The following is a 16,474-nucleotide window of genomic DNA, read 5'->3' as shown; positions in this document are numbered from 1 at the left end:
AAGGGGCAAGGGATATGATTGAGGCAAGACAGCCTGTCATGGAGTCCTTCGAGGGCTGAGAGGGGAAGTGATGGTAAGCAAGGCGCTAGGGTACCCAGGTGCAAGGGGCACTTGGGGATAAAGTGGAATCATTCATGCACAGTGATGCTGTGTCAATATGGCTAGAGGAGGAGGATGAAACTGAACAGTTATTTCTGTACGACCCTTTCCTGGAGTGAGTTCACTGGACTAAGCTCTGCTTGTCGGCTTGGCGAACTACCCCGACTACTACTTCTGGTGTATGGCTTCTGAGTGCAGAATGAATGAGTTGTTGGGTAAGTGATGTAGCCACTCTATCATGGCAGCATCATCCAGGGACATCAAACACGTCCATCCATCATCAAGATGATCAGGAGCGCAGTCCATAACCAGATGGCACGCTCTTTGTTCTTGAGCTCCACAGGGAAGGGATGGGGAGATCAAGAAGCCCCACAGTAAAGATGCAAGTTAAACTGCCCGTGATCACAACATAATGGGACATGGGGGACATATCAGGATGCTTCACGTTGGTTTCTACCATTAACTCCCCAGGAAGCAGGGAGGACAATCCTGACAACTTGGCCAGTGACCTGCTAACAATGTTACAGCATTGACTGGTGGGACAGGATAGTAATGGAGAACTGGTGATGGCAGCACTTCAGGATGTGGGAAGGCTCCTTCCTGGGAGATCTGTGTGGAGTTCACTCCAGAGCTGCAGCAGTGGAACACCAACAGGAGAGCTGCCCTCAGCGCAGAGAAGTGTGGGGTCACCAACATCTAGAAGCTTGCCAGTCTCGATTGCTACCTGTCAGGCTGCTGTGGGTAGATCAATTATTAGGGTGAATGGAGGGTTCCCAAAATTGTATAGGAGGCATGGATGGGACCCATGTGCCTATTCCTGGCCACCACACCAATCCTCTGAGTTCATCAATAGCAAGGCCAAGTTGATTACTGTGGAGCGTTCACCACTATGAATATGGGATAGTCTGCATTGGTCCATGATAGCAGGGCTCCTTTGCTTTCCCGCTGTGCTGGGCATGTCCCAGGGGTGCCCCATCTCCTGCATTTGCTCTGCCAGGTCTTGGCATTCCATTACTGCTGTGCAGAAGGTCCTGGACATGCTCCTCTCCCCAGAAAGCGAGAAGTCCAGGCCCTCCTGACAGGTCCATGTGGAAACACAGGACATGGTTTGGTATGTGACTCTGACTTTGTAAACTCTTCACAAGCTGAAATTGTAGAGGCGCATGCCAGGGTGCCCGTTAAACAGGGAGAGGACAGCCAGTCAAGGTGCCTCCAGAGCAATAGAGAGCAGGCAGGGAAACAGACAAGCCAGTCCAGGCATGAAGCTATGCAACGTGGGACAGCAGTGGGAGAACTGCCAGGACCGGTGTAATTAATCCGAAATAGAGAGGCACCCACATGAATCTTAGCCCATATCAACTCTTTCCAGCGCAGAGTTTGCTCACTTCCGAAGCCAATGAATGAAAGCGGGATAGGATCCCGGATGAAAAAAGCAAAACAAAAATCCTTTTATGGGTGCCAAAAATTAATGTTATAAGGAAAGAACATTCCCTGGGAGACAAGGCTGTAGAGACCACGGACTGTCCCCCCACCCTTAATATGAAAGTCTCTCTTTAGTGTTTTGGCCAGATGGCATTGCCTGGATATCTAGCCACTGGGCAAGGCCTGTCCCCCCAAACTGCAGCTCTAACCCCAGCTCTGCCACTGATTTGCAGTGAGACCTTGGGCTAGTCTCTTAATGCCTCCATTCCTCTGCCTCCCTAGCTGGAAAGCAGAGATGATGATACCTGTCTGCCTTTGCCATGGGCTACAGACACACCACATACTATTAGTACTATCCGCAGCGTCCCAGGCTGGACTCACCCTTCACTGATCGGTTCGTCAGGGCTCTCCCTTTCCACCACAATGCTGCTGGTGACGTAGACGGACATGCTGGGGTGTTCGATCAAGAGGTCCTCCATGGGGCTGCTCTCCAACCTGACGGGGCTGGGGCCTTCTGCAGTAAAACAGGGGGGAGGGGTGACAAACCAACTCTCGTCCATCAAGCAGGGGTCAGCCTGGGAGGGCACGGGCCTGCCGACACAGTCACTGAGTGAGTGGGGCGACGAAGTGGTAGGTGGGGGGGACCCAGGACAGGCCTGGGAAGTGCAAACGGAATCCCTCTCACCTACCCGCTGCTCTTCGCTGGGGGCTGAAGTGTAACTAGCTAATGAGAGACAAGAGCCACCATCCACAAGGTGGGAGCAGCCAAAAAAACCACGGTCGTTTGAAGCCATGCAGAGCGGGGGCAGGGCAGGGGGGGCAAGCAGGGGGAAGAATAAAGAAGCAGAGAGACACACACACATACAATATACGGTGGGTGGGGAGGGGAGGGGGAAAGGGGGGAGAAAAAGGGGGCATTATTAGTAAAAATGACACCCCAACAGCATTATTGTTTTCTTTCTTTTCAATCGATAAAACCTTTACTGAAGTATAAACCACCATGCAAAATAAAAACACCAGCACAGCGCGGCCACCTCAAGGGGCGATTCAGCCAAGCAGCCGCGTGCCCGAGGGACCGCTAAGAATGGTGAGAGCCCCGACAGGGAAAAGCACCGGGGACGGGTCTCGCTTGTGCTTTTCTCCCGGACAGATGTGCTCTGTCCACCCCACCTAACCCAATCGCAGACTGGCAGGAGTCAGGAGGAAACATCCCTGCAGGGCTGCTTCCGCCTTCCTGTGGCCAAGCGGAGCATTCCAAAGGACTAGGCTCGAGACAGGGGATTCCCTTCCAATGCGCGGGCTCCCTGAGCTGGTTACTGGTGGTGGAGGTGGAGGTTAACGGCGTATTGGAACTGGATTCTAAACCTGGACTGTCTAAGCGTATGTGGCCAACACTGTAACTGAGCACTGTGTTTTAACCAGGGCCCCGGACCTCCTCATAGCTGTGACACTGATGGGGCCTTCCTAAGCCTAAATGGCAGCCGTGCCATAATTTGCGGAGCTGCTCAGAATCTGTTAGTTCCTCTCCCAGTTTCTTGTCATCAGTTTCTTGCAGCTCAGGTGGAAGAGTGTGATTCCAGGGCTCCCTCACTCTGATATTGGCTGTGTTATAGCAGAGGAAGATGTTGTTACAGCTAGGTTCAGTCAGGACTGCTCTGACCTCCGCTGAGCTCCTCGGTGTGCTTCAGGCTGCTCTAGTGAAGGGCGAGTCCTTCTGGCCTCGTGGTCACTGGTCTAGTGAAGGGGGAGCCCTGAGGAAAGATCTATTTGTGCAGTCTAGTGTTCGACCCCTCTGCGGGTTGGGGTGTGAGTGAAACCTGAGCAGCATGTGTGTCTGCAGCAAGACAAAGGGAAGGAAGAAATATGAAAGCACAAAGTGCTGGGCAGACTTTCCATCGCTACTTTGACACTGATGGTTTCAATTAGTCCCATCAATGATGCATCTGCCTACAGTGAGCAACTGTGGTCCAGTGTGGGCTGAGAGAGCTGAGACCCGGATTTACAGCTTGTCACTGAATCACGAGGTGACCTTGGGAAAGACCATTCATCTCTCTGCCAGCTGTCAGGCGTGGTTATAACCCGTAGCCTCCTTTGTAGAGTGCTTGGAGAGCGATGGATGAAAAGTGCTCTATAGGTGCTAAGTATTAATTTCTTTCAGGCCAGCATGAATTTCATGGATGATCATCATAATACTGGGAGGCAGTGTGGAGAAGTGGTTAAAGCAAAGCAAAGTCTAAATCAAAATCCTGGCTGCTATCCTCTGTTTTGCCACTAACTTCCTGTGCGACATTTGGCAAAGGACTTAAACCTTTTGTGCCTCCATTTTTCCTTCTGTACAAAGGGCGGAATAACTCTTTCCTTACAGGGAGTTGTAAAAGGCCTGGAGAGCCTCACTAGGCATCATCCTTTTTTTAAATTCTGAGAAAAGGATCATTTAACAAAATGCCGGGTCAGTTGTTCATGAGACAGGACGAAAGGGGCGATGGCGTTTGGGCTGGGAGAGCGCAGCCAATGAGAGACTTCATTTCAGGGGACATATTTCCAAAGGGGTTACGCTGGTCCAGAATTAGACTTCCATAGAGCAGGGAGTCATTCTCCCGGTCCCTGGCTATTGGGCTATTACTAGTTGTCGAGAGGCCCGGCTGGAGATTATTTAGTGACACAAAGACAAGTTTGGAGTGGTTTGGGTTGCTTGTTTTTCTTTACTTCTCGGAACATCTACTGCTTGAGCCAATTGTGTAACTGGGAGAAGAGGGGAGGATCTGGCTAAACGAGCCTCTGATCCACCAAGCACTTGGGTTCCCATGGAGGCTTCCTTCCAGACAGGCGATAAGTGTAACTGTGCCAGGAGGTGGAAGGGGAACCTAAAATTCCCAGGAGAGCTGCAGTTTTCACTGAGCACATAGATCAGAATGGCCTATGGTTTGGCGCTTGTGGTACTCAGCCATTCAGGTTGGGCAACTAGCACCATGTGCATGATCCTGCCAGGTCATGGGCATTGAGGACTCTGCTTTTGCACAGCCTTTTCATGCCTCCTTTCCCAACCTGTGACAGGGTGGCTGGCCCTTTAAAGGGAGAGAGGGCTTAGCCCACCTGTGACACAGCTGATTCGCTGCCCCAGGTGGAGAGAACGAATTCAGTCATGTGAGAGACGGTCACATGATTAAACCAGGATGGGAGGGTTAGACAAACAGAGGCTTGTGGACAGCCAGGGGGAGACAGCGAGAAGCTGGAGAAGAGGGAAGGTGCGGGGTGTAGCCTCCAGCAGCTCAGAGAGCAGGAAGAGACAGCCTCTGATGTTGGGGTGAAGAAGGCTCCTCTCCAGGATCAGGAACCTATGTGAATCGGCACAGCCTGGGGGAGAAGGCCTGTGACACGCCTCAGCGGGGCATGATGGTGGAGAACTACAGACAACAGACCCTCAGGTAGGGGAAACTGGGTCCAGCCTGAGTCTGGGTGGAAAAGTGTTTATTTGGGCTCAGCAAAGTAGAAGCCGAGCAGAGGAATTTTGTTTTAATTTTTTGGACTGTGTGGAATTCTTAAAGGGCCCTGAGCAGAATGGGAAACTGAGGCACGATGCAGCATAGCCACTCCGGGCCATGAAGCGTGTTTAGGAGGCAGCATACCCAGCCACAAGCTTTCCTCTCTCCCCACCTACCCCAATAGATTCTTCTTCCCCCTCCTATCCCCACTGAAGCTTGAAGACGCTTCTGTCCATCCTGGCTCAAGCTGCCTACTGCTGCTCTCATGTCTGCCCCAATTCGCTACTGGCTGCTACATCTAACCCCCTCTGAAAGCTGGGCCTGGACTCTCAGGGTCCAATTGGTTCATCAGTTGTGTGAGGATCTCACAGAGCCAACCCCAGGTTGGGGCTGGAGGAGGAAAGGAGGGACCCATTGAAATGCTCTAGCTAAGTGACCCGGCACACACACACGGCAGCGAATGAGGGACAAAGATGTGAGTAACATTTAACCCTATGTAGGTGGCTTATTGGGCCTTTGTCGTTACAGTTTTAGCTCACAGGGTGGACCTGGCCAGCTTAGCCTTCAAGTGTTTTGCATAACTCCAGTCTCCAGGAGAGGGCTGGAATAAATAGATCCCTGACTGGCAGGCACAATGCAGAGGAAAAACTCCTCAGCCTGTGATGCATAAGAACGGCCCTACTGGGTCAGATCAAAGGTCCATCTAGCCCAGTATCCTGTCTTCCAACAGTGGCCAATGCCAGGTGCCCCAGAGGGAATTAACAGAACAGGTCATCATCAAGTGACGCCATCCCTGCCTATCCTGGCTAATAGCCATTGATGGACCTATCCTCCATGAACTTATCTAGTTCTTTTTTGAACCCTGTTATAGTCTTGACCTTCACAACATCTTCTGGCAAGGAGTTCCACAGGTTGACTGGGCATTGTGTGAAAAAATACTTCCTTTTGGTTGTTTTAAACCTGCTGCCTATTAATTTAATTTGGTGACTCCTAGCTCTTGTGTTATGAGGAGGAGTAAATAAAACTTCCCTATTTACTTTCTCCACACCTCAATCATATCCTCCCTTAGTCGTCTCTTTTCCAAGCTGAAAAGTCCCAGTCTTATTAATCTCTCCTCATACAGCAGCAGTTCCATACCCATAATCATTTTTGTTGCCCTTTTGTGAACCTTTTCCAATTCCAATATGTCTTTTTTGAGATGGGGCGACCACATCTGCACATAGTATTCAAGATATGGGCATACCATGGATTTATATGCAAGGGACCAGTGGTGGGGTTCAGGAAGGAAGGCTGTGGCCCACATGACATCGACAGCTGGTTGTTAAGGGGACTGTTTAGGGCATGCATGCATGCGCCTGACAAGTGGGGATTCAGGGCCTGTCTTGGAGTTTCTGTCAGTTTGACAAAATCTAACATTCCCCCATCCCTGTAAACCATCACAGGCTTAGGCTACCTGAAGGAGCTGCTGGTCAGCTGAGCTAGAGACACTCTCAGCAGGGTGGCTGAGCTTGGGTGCCCCAGAGACCTCCCCACAGCCAGACATCTCACGCTGCAGACCTGACCTCCTCCACCCAATGAGTCACCAGACATCCCGCAGAACCAAGGAATCATCTGGCATTTTCAGGCCAGACCAGCCTCCCAGTTAGTCCTCGCCCACCACCATCCCATGTACCCCCTCTTGATTCCCCAGGAACGCTCTCCTGGCCATGCACTGCACTGTCTCCTCCTTCCAAAGACATGTAGCCCAGTTTCTTGCTTGGAAAAATCTGGTTGCCCTATTCCAGCTTGTTTCTGTGTCAAGTGCCAGTGCTTGCTAAAAAAACTAGGAGAGAAGGTTAAAGTCTCATCCATGCTGTGACTTTTAGACCCATCACCACCACCTGGGCACCTTCATAAGAGCGAGGCCAGCCCAAGACTTCCGAGGGAGGTGCAACACCTGATCCCAAGGGTCTAGCCCACGGTTAGAGAGACTAGATCTCTTCGGTCTCCTTCCATCACGCAAAGGGTGTCCTGGTGATAAAACAACCAGGACTTGCTCTTGTACCAGCTGGTAGCTTTATTCTTAGTCTCTTTCCAGGATATCTAAAAATATCTGAAAAGGAAGAGTGACTGTGGTAAAAAAACAGAGGCTGCCGAGGCAGCGGCAAGAATAGAAAGGCAGGGCACAGAAGGTTGTTTGCTCAAGTTCTCTGCTTAAGTTGTAAGCAAAGGGTCCTAAGCTGTCATTGCAAATGGCTGAGTGAGCTAATCTACCCCCGAAATGAAAAGGCACAAACTATTTAAATTAAGATGGAGACGCCCCATCTACACTGACCTGCTGCTGCTAATTGCTGTCTGCAGAAGGGCCCCTGATCAGGGCTGAAAGTGGTAAACCTTGAAAAGCAATCTCTAAGTGCCACTCAGTGTTATCACCTAGACCAGAGGTGAGCAAACTACGCCCGTGAGCCACATCCGGCCTGCGGGACCGTCCTGCCTGGCCCCGAGCTCCCAGCTGGGGAGGCTAGCCCCCAGCCCCTCCCCTGCTGTCCCCTCTCCCCCGCAGCCTCAGTGCTCTGGCCCACCGCCCCTGCCAGGCAGCGCGGCGGCACAGTAAGGGGGTGGGGAGTCCCGGGAGGCAGTCAGGGACAGACAGCAGCGGGCGGTTGGATGTGGGGGGGACGGTCAGGGGATGGGGAACAGGGGTGGGGGTTGGATAGGCGTGGGAGTCCCAGGGGCCTGCAAGGGGGCAGGGGTGTGGATAGGGGTCAGGGCAGTCAGGAAGCAGGGGGAGTTGGCTAGGGGGTGGGGTCCCTGGGCAGCGGATGGGGCAGGGGGTCTCGGGAGGGGACGATCAGGGGACAAGGATCCCACCCCTGACCTAGACACAGCAGCATTGGCGTGAAGCTGTGTTGGGAATAGTTTCACTTTCACTTCTAGGGGAACAAAAGGGCCTTAGAAGTGAAACTATTCCCAAACCCTGCAGCAAATGGCTGCCAGACATTGGACGGCCTAAAGCAGTGTTGGGAATAGTTTCACTTCAAGGGGATCTTCATAAGAACACAAGAGGTGCCATATTGCATCAGACCAATGGTCCATCTAGCCCTGTAACCTGTCTCTGACAGTGGGCAGTGCCAGAGCTTCCGGGGGAGTGGTTTCTGAGACGCCTCCACTGTGCACCATCCTGACAGAGATCAGCTGATGCATGTAATGACCTTGGGATTCATTAAACAACAAACCAATGAATGAGAAAGGAATAAAACTTTTAACAGAATAAACTAGAGAGCTTCTTTGGTGAACTGCTGTGCACAGCTACACTGGGTTCTCAACCCCAGCTTCCAGGGCACATCTCTAAATTCCTCTATTCATAATACTGTCCCTTAAGAGGGAGTGTCTCTAAATTATAATCTTCCACAAACATATCTACATCTTCCCTCTTAAAAAAATAGCTCTTATATGCATATATATAAACAGCTAATGACTATCTAATAACACATGCATAAAATTCTCAACCCATCTAGTTCATTTCCATAAACCAATGTGTCAACTACCTAGAGAGGAGAGGTTACCAGCACATCACTCTGGAGTGAGTCTTTACCACTCACTTTCCACAAATACCCCTTCTCCCAGCAGGTTAGCAAGTCTCTGAGTCTTTCAGGATGTTTCATCTCCTTCTCCAATCTTCTCAGTATCAGCTTGATCATAATGGTCCCTTCTGACCTTAAAGTCTATGAGCTTTTCATTAGCGTCTGAGTTGTTCTCTTGCTCTTAGCCTGTTTCTCCTTCCTCCATTGATAATAAATGATCATAATAATATAATATACCTATCTCCTAGAACTGACCTTGAAAGGTCATTGAGTCCAGCCCCCTGCTTTTGCTAGGAGGACCAAGTACTGATTTTTGCCCTAGATCCCTAAGTGGCCCCCTCAAGGATTGTAAAAGCAACAAAGAATCCTGTGGCACCTTATAGACTAACAGACATTTTACAGCATAAGCTTTTGTGGGTGAATACCCACTTCTTTGGATGCAAGGATTGAACTCACAACCCTGGGTTTAGCAGGCCAATGCTCAAGCCACTGAGCTATTCCTCCCCCCTGTGAAGTGAGGCAGCATGTCCCATTGTGAGGGCAATCGCAGTCAGGACTCCTGGGTTCCAGTTTCGGTGTAGGAAGGGGAGTGGGGGTCTATTGGTTAGAATGCAGGACTGGGAGCAGGACTCCTGGGTTCTATCCAAAGCTCTGGGGTGGGGGAGTGATGTTAAGTGGTTAGAGCAGGGGGCTGGGAGCCAGGACACCTGGGTTATATCCCTAGCTCTGGGAGGGGAGTGAGGTCTCATGGTAAGAGCATGCGAGGGAGCCAGGACTCCTGGCTTTGAGAAGGGAGTGGGATTTAGTGGTTAAAGCAGGATAGGGGGCAGGGCCAGGAGTCGGGACTCCAGTCAGCTGGGAAATGCCAGAGTCCACATTGACAGTCAATGTTTTGGAACTTTCTGGGATTACTCTTAGATCCCTTCGATTACTGTCAAAATGTGTCCCCCTGGTCTGTCTGGAACACATAAGACCTTGGATGCAGCTGTTCTTTAATGGTACCCCTTTGGCCTCACTAGCGGTATGATTTCTCAGGCACACTCTCTCGCCTGGGTTAGGAGAGGGGAGGGCCCTTTTGTCAAAATAAAATTTCTGCTTCTCCTTCTGATTTTCTTTCATCTTCCGTATGGTTTCATCGTTATGAGATTTCAGTAAATTATCAGTGACTGGTAAATTAGACCGGATCCTTCTTCCCATTAACAGCTGAGCTGGAGAAGAGCCATTCCCCCGAGGTGTATTTTGGTAAACCAGTAAAGCTTTATACAGATCAGCCCCGCTGTCAAAAGCCTTTTTCATAAGGTTCTTTACTGTCCGTATAGACCAGAGGTCTCAAACTCAAATGACCACAAGGGCCACACGAGGGCTAGTTCATTGGCCCAAGGGCCGCATCACTGACACACCCACCCCTCGCTGCCCCCGGCCCTGCCCCCACTCCACCCCTTCCATGAGGCCCCGCCTCTTCCCACCCCTTCCCTGCCCCCATTCCAACCCCTTCCCTGAAATCCCCACCCCAACTCCGCCCCCTCCTTGCCCCCAGAGGGTGCATGAGGGGTGTGGTGGGGGCTCAGGGCAGGGAGTTGAGGGGCAGCAGGGGGCTGGGGTGCAGGCAGGGGGCTCAGGGTGCAGAAGGGGTGTGGGATGCAGCAGGCGGCTCAGTGCAGGGGGTTGGGATGTGGGGTGCGGCAGGGGGCTCAGGGTGGGGGGTTCGGGTGCAGCAGGGGGTTGCGGTTCAGGCAGGGGTCTCGGTGCAGGGAGTTGGGGTGCAGCAGGCGGTTGGGGTGCAGGCAGGGGGCTCAGGGAAGGGGATTGGGGTGCAGAAGGGGTATGGGATGCAGCAGGGGGTTCAGGGAAGGGGATTGGGGTGTGGGGTGCAGCAGTGGGGTCAGGGCAGGGAGTTGGGGGACAGGGTGCAGGAGAGCTTCAGGCTCCGGGGTGGCAGTGGCACACACCAGGGCTAGGGCCAGGACAGGCTGGCGGCCCCGGCCCCACCCCCACTCCGCTACGGGACGTAGCTCGTACCATGTCTCTGTGGCCCCTTGGGGAGGGGAACGCAGGGCTCCGCACTGCTGCGCCTCCAGATACCTCCCCCAAAGCTCCCATTGGCTACGGAGCCCCCTGTCTCCTCCTCCCCCCGGCTGCAGGGACAAGATACCAGCCGCTTCAGGGAGCGGTGCAGGGCTCGAGGGGGGCAATCCTGTGGCTATAGTTTGCCATCATGAATTTACCTTGGCCTGGAGGTAGGCCAAGGGGGGGAGGATGAGGACAGGCCACTTGGCAGGCTGCAGGAAATAGCCCCGCAGGCCGCATGTTTGAGACCCCTGGTATAGACCTTTCCACAAGCCCATCTGATGGGGGATAATTTGGACTTGATGTTTTGTGATGAAAAGTCCAATTTATAACAAATGGCCTAAAATCTGCATTGGAAAACTGCAGCTCATTATCACTAAAGATTTCAACTGGAATTCCATGTCTGGAGAAGATTCCCTTCATGCTGGCTATCACTGACTTACTATTGGTACAGTGCAGGGAGCAAATTGCTGGATACAGAGAATAATAATCTGTGACTATTAACTAATCCTTTAATTGCCAGGTAAATAAGTCAGTGCCAACCTTCTCATAAGGCCTTTGTGGAACTGGATGAGGTCTCAGTGACTCTGCTGGTTGGCATGGCTTGTATTTCAAGCAGGAAAAGCAGTTTCCTACCATAGTAGTAATGTCGTGATTGAGCCGTGGCCAATACAGCACTTCTCGTGCTTGTAGTTTGCACTTAACAATTCATAAATGACCCTCGTAGATCGTCTGTACCATTTCTTTTCGGAGGTTCATTGGAACTACAACCTTACTGCCCTTGAAAATCACCCCCTCTAGCAGAGCAAGTTCATGTCTGCAGTTGCAATAATCTCTTATGCTTGGACAGCAACTCCTTATTTTTTCAGGCTACCCTCTAACTATCACTTCTTTTAATAGCCCCAATGATTCATCGTTCTCGGTTTCCTCTCTTATTTGTCGCAGTTTCCTGTTAGCTATGGGAACTGACTTTATAATCAGATCTACATAGATTTGCATCTCTGTCTCTAAAGTCTTCTCTGGTTTCGTGGGAGTCACTGCTCTGGAAAGTGCTTCTGCAGTGAACATGAATTTACCAGGCATGTAGGTCACAATCAAATCATACTTTTGCAGCTTTATCGTCATTCTTTGAATCCTTAAGGTACAGTCATTTAGTGGTTTGCTAAATAACTCGATCAAGGGCTTATGGTCCATTTCAACTTCCACTGTCTGTCCATAAATATACTGATTGAATCTCTCCCAGGCAAACAATATTCCTAAAAGCTCCTTCTCAATCTGTGCATATCTGGTTTCTGCCTCAGTCAGTGATTGGGATGCATATGCCGCTGGTTGCCAACAATCCTCATACGTCTGTAAAATCATGGCACCTAACCCAGACAGTGAAGCATCTTCTGAGATTTTAATAGGCCTTTCTGGTGCATAGAACTTCAACACTGGTTCTTGTATCAGTTGTTGTTTTAAACCTTCCCATGATGGCACCCCCAAACCATTCATTTTTATTCTCTAGGAGTTTTCTCAAAGCTGGTGCTTTGGTAGACAGATTAAGTATGAACATTGCAAGATAATTAACCATTCCCAGGAACTGCTGGACATCTTTCTTTGACTGGGGATGTGGCATCATTTCAATGGCTGAAATCTTCCTCTTATCAAGTTTTACACCTTCATTGGAAATAACATCCCCAACAAAAGTCAGTTCTGTAACCCCTAAAACACATTTCTCCCTGTTTAGTTTGAGGTTTGCAGCTGTAGGACTTCCTGAAGTCCTTTTACATTGAGCCCCGGATGATGATGTCATCCATTGAGGTTTTCAACACCATTAATATGTTCATAGATCATATATATGGTTTTGTGGTACACTTCTAGTGCTGACGCTATGCTGAAGGGTAAGTGTAAGAATGTATGTCTTCCAAACAGGGCCGGCTCCAGACCCCAGCACGCCAAGTGCGCGCTTGGGGCGGCGTCCCGCGGGAGGGCGGCAGGCGGCCCCGGTGGACCTCCCACAGGCATGACTGCGGAGGGGCCGGTGGAGCATCTGCAGGCATGCCTGCGGGAGGTCCACCGGAGCCGCGGGACCAGCTGACCCTCCGCAGGCACGTCTGCAGGAGGTCCACCGGAGCCGCGGGACCAGCGACCGGCAGAGCTCACAATGTTGTGCCTATAAGAAACTACCCGGGCCGCTGGCAGCTCTTAGACACCCGTTTTTACCCACAAATTAGGCAGGTCGGTGTTTGCACCCTACTCATTTGTGTGCACAATTTGCTCTGGGCACAACAATTTAATTAAGAGGCTTAGATAAAATATATAAACTCTAACTGCGGGGTGCAGCCAGACTTTCTATCCATTCTTAAATCGTGCTTCCCTCCCACCGGCCCAGTGAGAATAGTCTTGGAAAATGAAAGTAGAGTAAAAAACAAGCATATTGGCAAAAACAACGGTATTTTCAAATCTTCAAATTTGAGTCTTATTAAATGAACAAAGCAATACGAAGTGAAAGGCCTGGGAGACGTTAGCCTTCAATAAGACATTGCTTTTAAAAGGGATTATGGGGGAGGATGGGCATTCTGCGTATCCTTCATGTCTGTTCCCAACTCTGGGAGAACAGTCCACAAACAAGTAAGTGCCAAGTGAGTTTGCGTTAGGTGACCAGGGTAAAATACTCTTTGATTAAAGGAACGTAAAGAGATCTTCTGTAACCTTTTAAATCAGATTATACACGACGGAGGGCTCATCATACAGTAAAGTTAATACCTCAGAAACTTTGCCCAATTGATTTGTATGTGAATTAGTGGGGGCCTCGATTTCTGGATGGGTTTCAGAATCCTTTGTATGTTCATCCTTCAGGCGAGATACTAACCTGAAAATGCTTTCTGGGTATCCCCAGCACGGGTGAGAGAGCCCTTGGCACTTTGCACGCATGCTCTTGCTCTCTGTGATGGTAGCGCCACTGAGAGCTTGCAGCAATCCCTTGCACATCCCGCAATGACCCAGCTGCAGAGTGTCCAACCCAGATTGTTGCTCTTGGTTAGGTCAGTTTAGGAGAGCGATTGAATGACTGATTCCAGATTCATCGTGTTTGGCTTGGCAGCAACGTTAGAAGCATAACTCCAGCCTCTTGCTTTGCAATTCAGACACGGCAGGGAGGATGGGCTCTGCGTGAGCCATTTGCTGCTGGGCTAGGAACTCTCCAAGCAAACAAACCAGGAGCCAGTGGCGTGTGGCACTGTCAGCTTTAGTGGGCTTGATCCCCAGCTCCCGGCTGCCCTCCAGATGAGAACCTGAAGGTCTCCCCTCCTCACACTCCCTGGAAATAGCTCCTGCAGCACTAGCCTCCAGATGATTTATAACCAATGGAGGGATAGTGGGGCAGGGCAGCTAGGGAGAGAAACCTGCATACTCAGAGCACATGTGTTGGGTGAAATTCCCCTCATCTCCTTCAACCCCCCCTTCAGGCACTGCAAAGGAGACACATCGCAAGGTCCTAGGCTCACAGCCGTGTAATCCTCAAAGTCTCTGGGGGTACCAGAGCCCCAAGGGCTGCAGCGTCACTACCATGAGCGGTAGTGACGGGAACCACCATGGTACCAACCTAAAGTACTTTTGCCATGAAGGAAACTAGGTGTTTTGCTTTTCCATAGACCAGATGTAGCACAGACAGCAGCAGTGCAAGCTTCCCCTCCACTGCCCGTCGGCTTTCTCCAGCACATGTGTGGCCCCCGTCACCACAGCATCTCACAATATTTAGCTAGCCACGCAACACGCCTGGCAGCCTGAGGCACAGAGAGACTAAGTGACTTGCTCAAGGTCACACAGGAAGTCTGTGGGGGAGCAGGGGCTTGAACCCAGACCTCCCAAATCCTATGCTAGCACGCTAACCGCTGGACCACCCTTCCTCTCACTGACCTGGAAGCGGGACCTGCCTTGGCCAGAAGAAGAGTGAGGATGAAAGCTAATAATGGGGCGTGGGGGGCAGTTAACCAGACCCTCCAGAACCTTGAAGATTCAGCTGGGGCTTCGGTCAAAGCTTCAGATGCAGGGGTGGGAAGGGATGGATTTTATCTGAACTGATTCACTCATCATTAGGCCTATGGTGAAACAAGAGGCCTTCTAAGCGGTGGCCCCACTCCCCCCGCCCTCTGCTTTTCTCACCTGGAAGGTCAATAATGAGCCATCCATCCTCTTCCTCCTCCTCAGACACAAAGGGTTTGGGTTCCTCCAGGCCTTCAGGTGTGCTGCTGTCACTGAAGAAGAGGCTGGTGAGGCGTTGGAACATGGCTGGGGAATGGTTTCCAAGGTGAGCTTTGATGGGAAGAGAGAAGGAAAACCCAGCGTCGTGTGCCTGCCTCAGAGCACGGAGATGGACGTTGCTGGTGGGTGCCAGGTGGGAGAGTGACACTTCAGAGTCCTGTCTGGGTGGACGAGTCCTTCCGAAGGGCAGGAACCCCTTCTTTCCTAGCGAAAGCTTAGCTGAGTCAAGTTATGTATAGTGCAATCATGAGGTTCTTCACTTGGCTTCAGTGCAAAGGCCTGTGAAGAAAGGAGAAATTCATTCATGCCCTGTGGAAAGCCAGAGTCTCCTGCATCACGAGGGATTCAGATGGGCTGCAGGGAGGAGGGAGAGGAAACCCTGATGTGGATCTCAAGGACAAGTCGCTGCAACCATTCTCTTTTTATAGGGTACTGTGTGCTGGGGAAAGCACAGACCTCAGGACTGGCTGCCGCAGCCCCCTTGATCTCTGACAGCGTCACTCTTACCACCCAGACACCTCCTGCAATGCCGAGTTCACTCAGCGTTTCCCTTCCCCTCCCCGTGCCTCAGGCAATGACCTTCCTCTCACCCCCCTTTGCTTTTATTCATTTTGACTTGTTTTCCTCGAAAGCAAACAAACCAACTTAGCACTGGCGCTCGCACGGAGTTTGCAAAGTGCAGGCTAGGTCTCCGGCACTAAATAAGGACTAAGAGATGAGCAGATTGTATGTCAGGAGACCCAGGTTCTAGTACTCTAGTGACCTCGGGCAAGTCACTGTCCCTTGCTGTGCCTCAGTTTCCCCTCTGTAAAATGGGGATGTTGACACTTGCCCATCTGTGAAAAGTGTTGTGAGATCGAAGGGTGAAAACTATGATATTGTGCCAAATATTATTATGAAAAACTAGGGATGGGCGAAGGGGCTGGACTGGACAAACACTCAAGCATTCAGATGGTCACACGGAGCACATGATGCACTCATGACTGTAGAGCCGGGCTGGAAAACACATGAGAACCGACTTTCCCAGGTTAAGTCAGTGCTGCTTCGTCTGTTCAGAAGCAGGACACCAAAAGGCTTTGAAAATGACCAGGCCACCCTCTATCCCTTTCCCCCACGGTGCAGGGCCACCCAGAGAGGGGGGGCAAATGGGGCAATTTGCCCCAGACCCCCATGAGAATATAATAGTCTATAGTTTTGCAACTTTTTTTTATGGAAGGGGCCCCCAAAATTGCTTTGCCCCAGGCCCCCTGAATCCTCTGGGCAGCCCTGCCACGGTGAGCTAACTAAACAAGGATTAAGGTTTGGTTCACAGCTATCGGGGTGGATAATCACCCCTTGAGTCACGGGCCTCCTTGTGTCTTCCCACCTGGGTGAGAGTTGGAGGTGTTGGAGGGAGGGGGTCCAATAAATCTTAATTACAGTGGTGGAAATTAGACCCTGAGCCACGTTCTGATCTCCATCCCCCTGGCATAAAGCTGGAGCCTGTTGATTTCAATGGAGTTACTCCAGATTTACACAGCAGAATCTGGGGCAGCAGATGAAAAGCTGGAAAGGGAATCGAAAGAGTGTAATGGCATGATCCTATCGGGAAGCTGA

General features: G+C 51.1%; 1 protein-coding gene across 6 annotated transcripts in view; it reads right to left on the bottom strand.

Annotated features, from left to right (window-relative positions):
- The window catches only part of TP53INP2 (tumor protein p53 inducible nuclear protein 2), a 57,650-nt gene that overhangs the window by 13,784 nt on the left and 27,392 nt on the right, over nucleotides 1-16,474 (bottom strand). For 5 of the 6 annotated variants that reach the window (XM_039499464.1, XM_039499463.1, XM_039499465.1 and 2 more), the window contains 3 exons: nucleotides 14,780-15,157; nucleotides 2,207-2,245; nucleotides 1,903-2,035 (listed from right to left, as the gene is read on the bottom strand). In XM_039499464.1, the coding sequence (XP_039355398.1) occupies nucleotides 1,903-2,035; nucleotides 2,207-2,245; nucleotides 14,780-14,903 (296 nt within the window). In that variant the 5' untranslated portion in view covers nucleotides 14,904-15,157. The remainder of the gene's footprint in view (nucleotides 1-1,902; nucleotides 2,036-2,206; nucleotides 2,246-14,779; nucleotides 15,158-16,474) is intronic. The other variant, XM_039499466.1, reaches the window with a different exon arrangement.

This window comes from Mauremys reevesii, linkage group 13 (assembly GCF_016161935.1).
Source record: "Mauremys reevesii isolate NIE-2019 linkage group 13, ASM1616193v1, whole genome shotgun sequence".
NCBI classification, from domain to species: Eukaryota; Metazoa; Chordata; order Testudines; family Geoemydidae; genus Mauremys; species Mauremys reevesii.
Note: the sequence above shows the minus strand (reverse complement) of the source record. Positions and strands in the feature narration are given on the sequence as shown.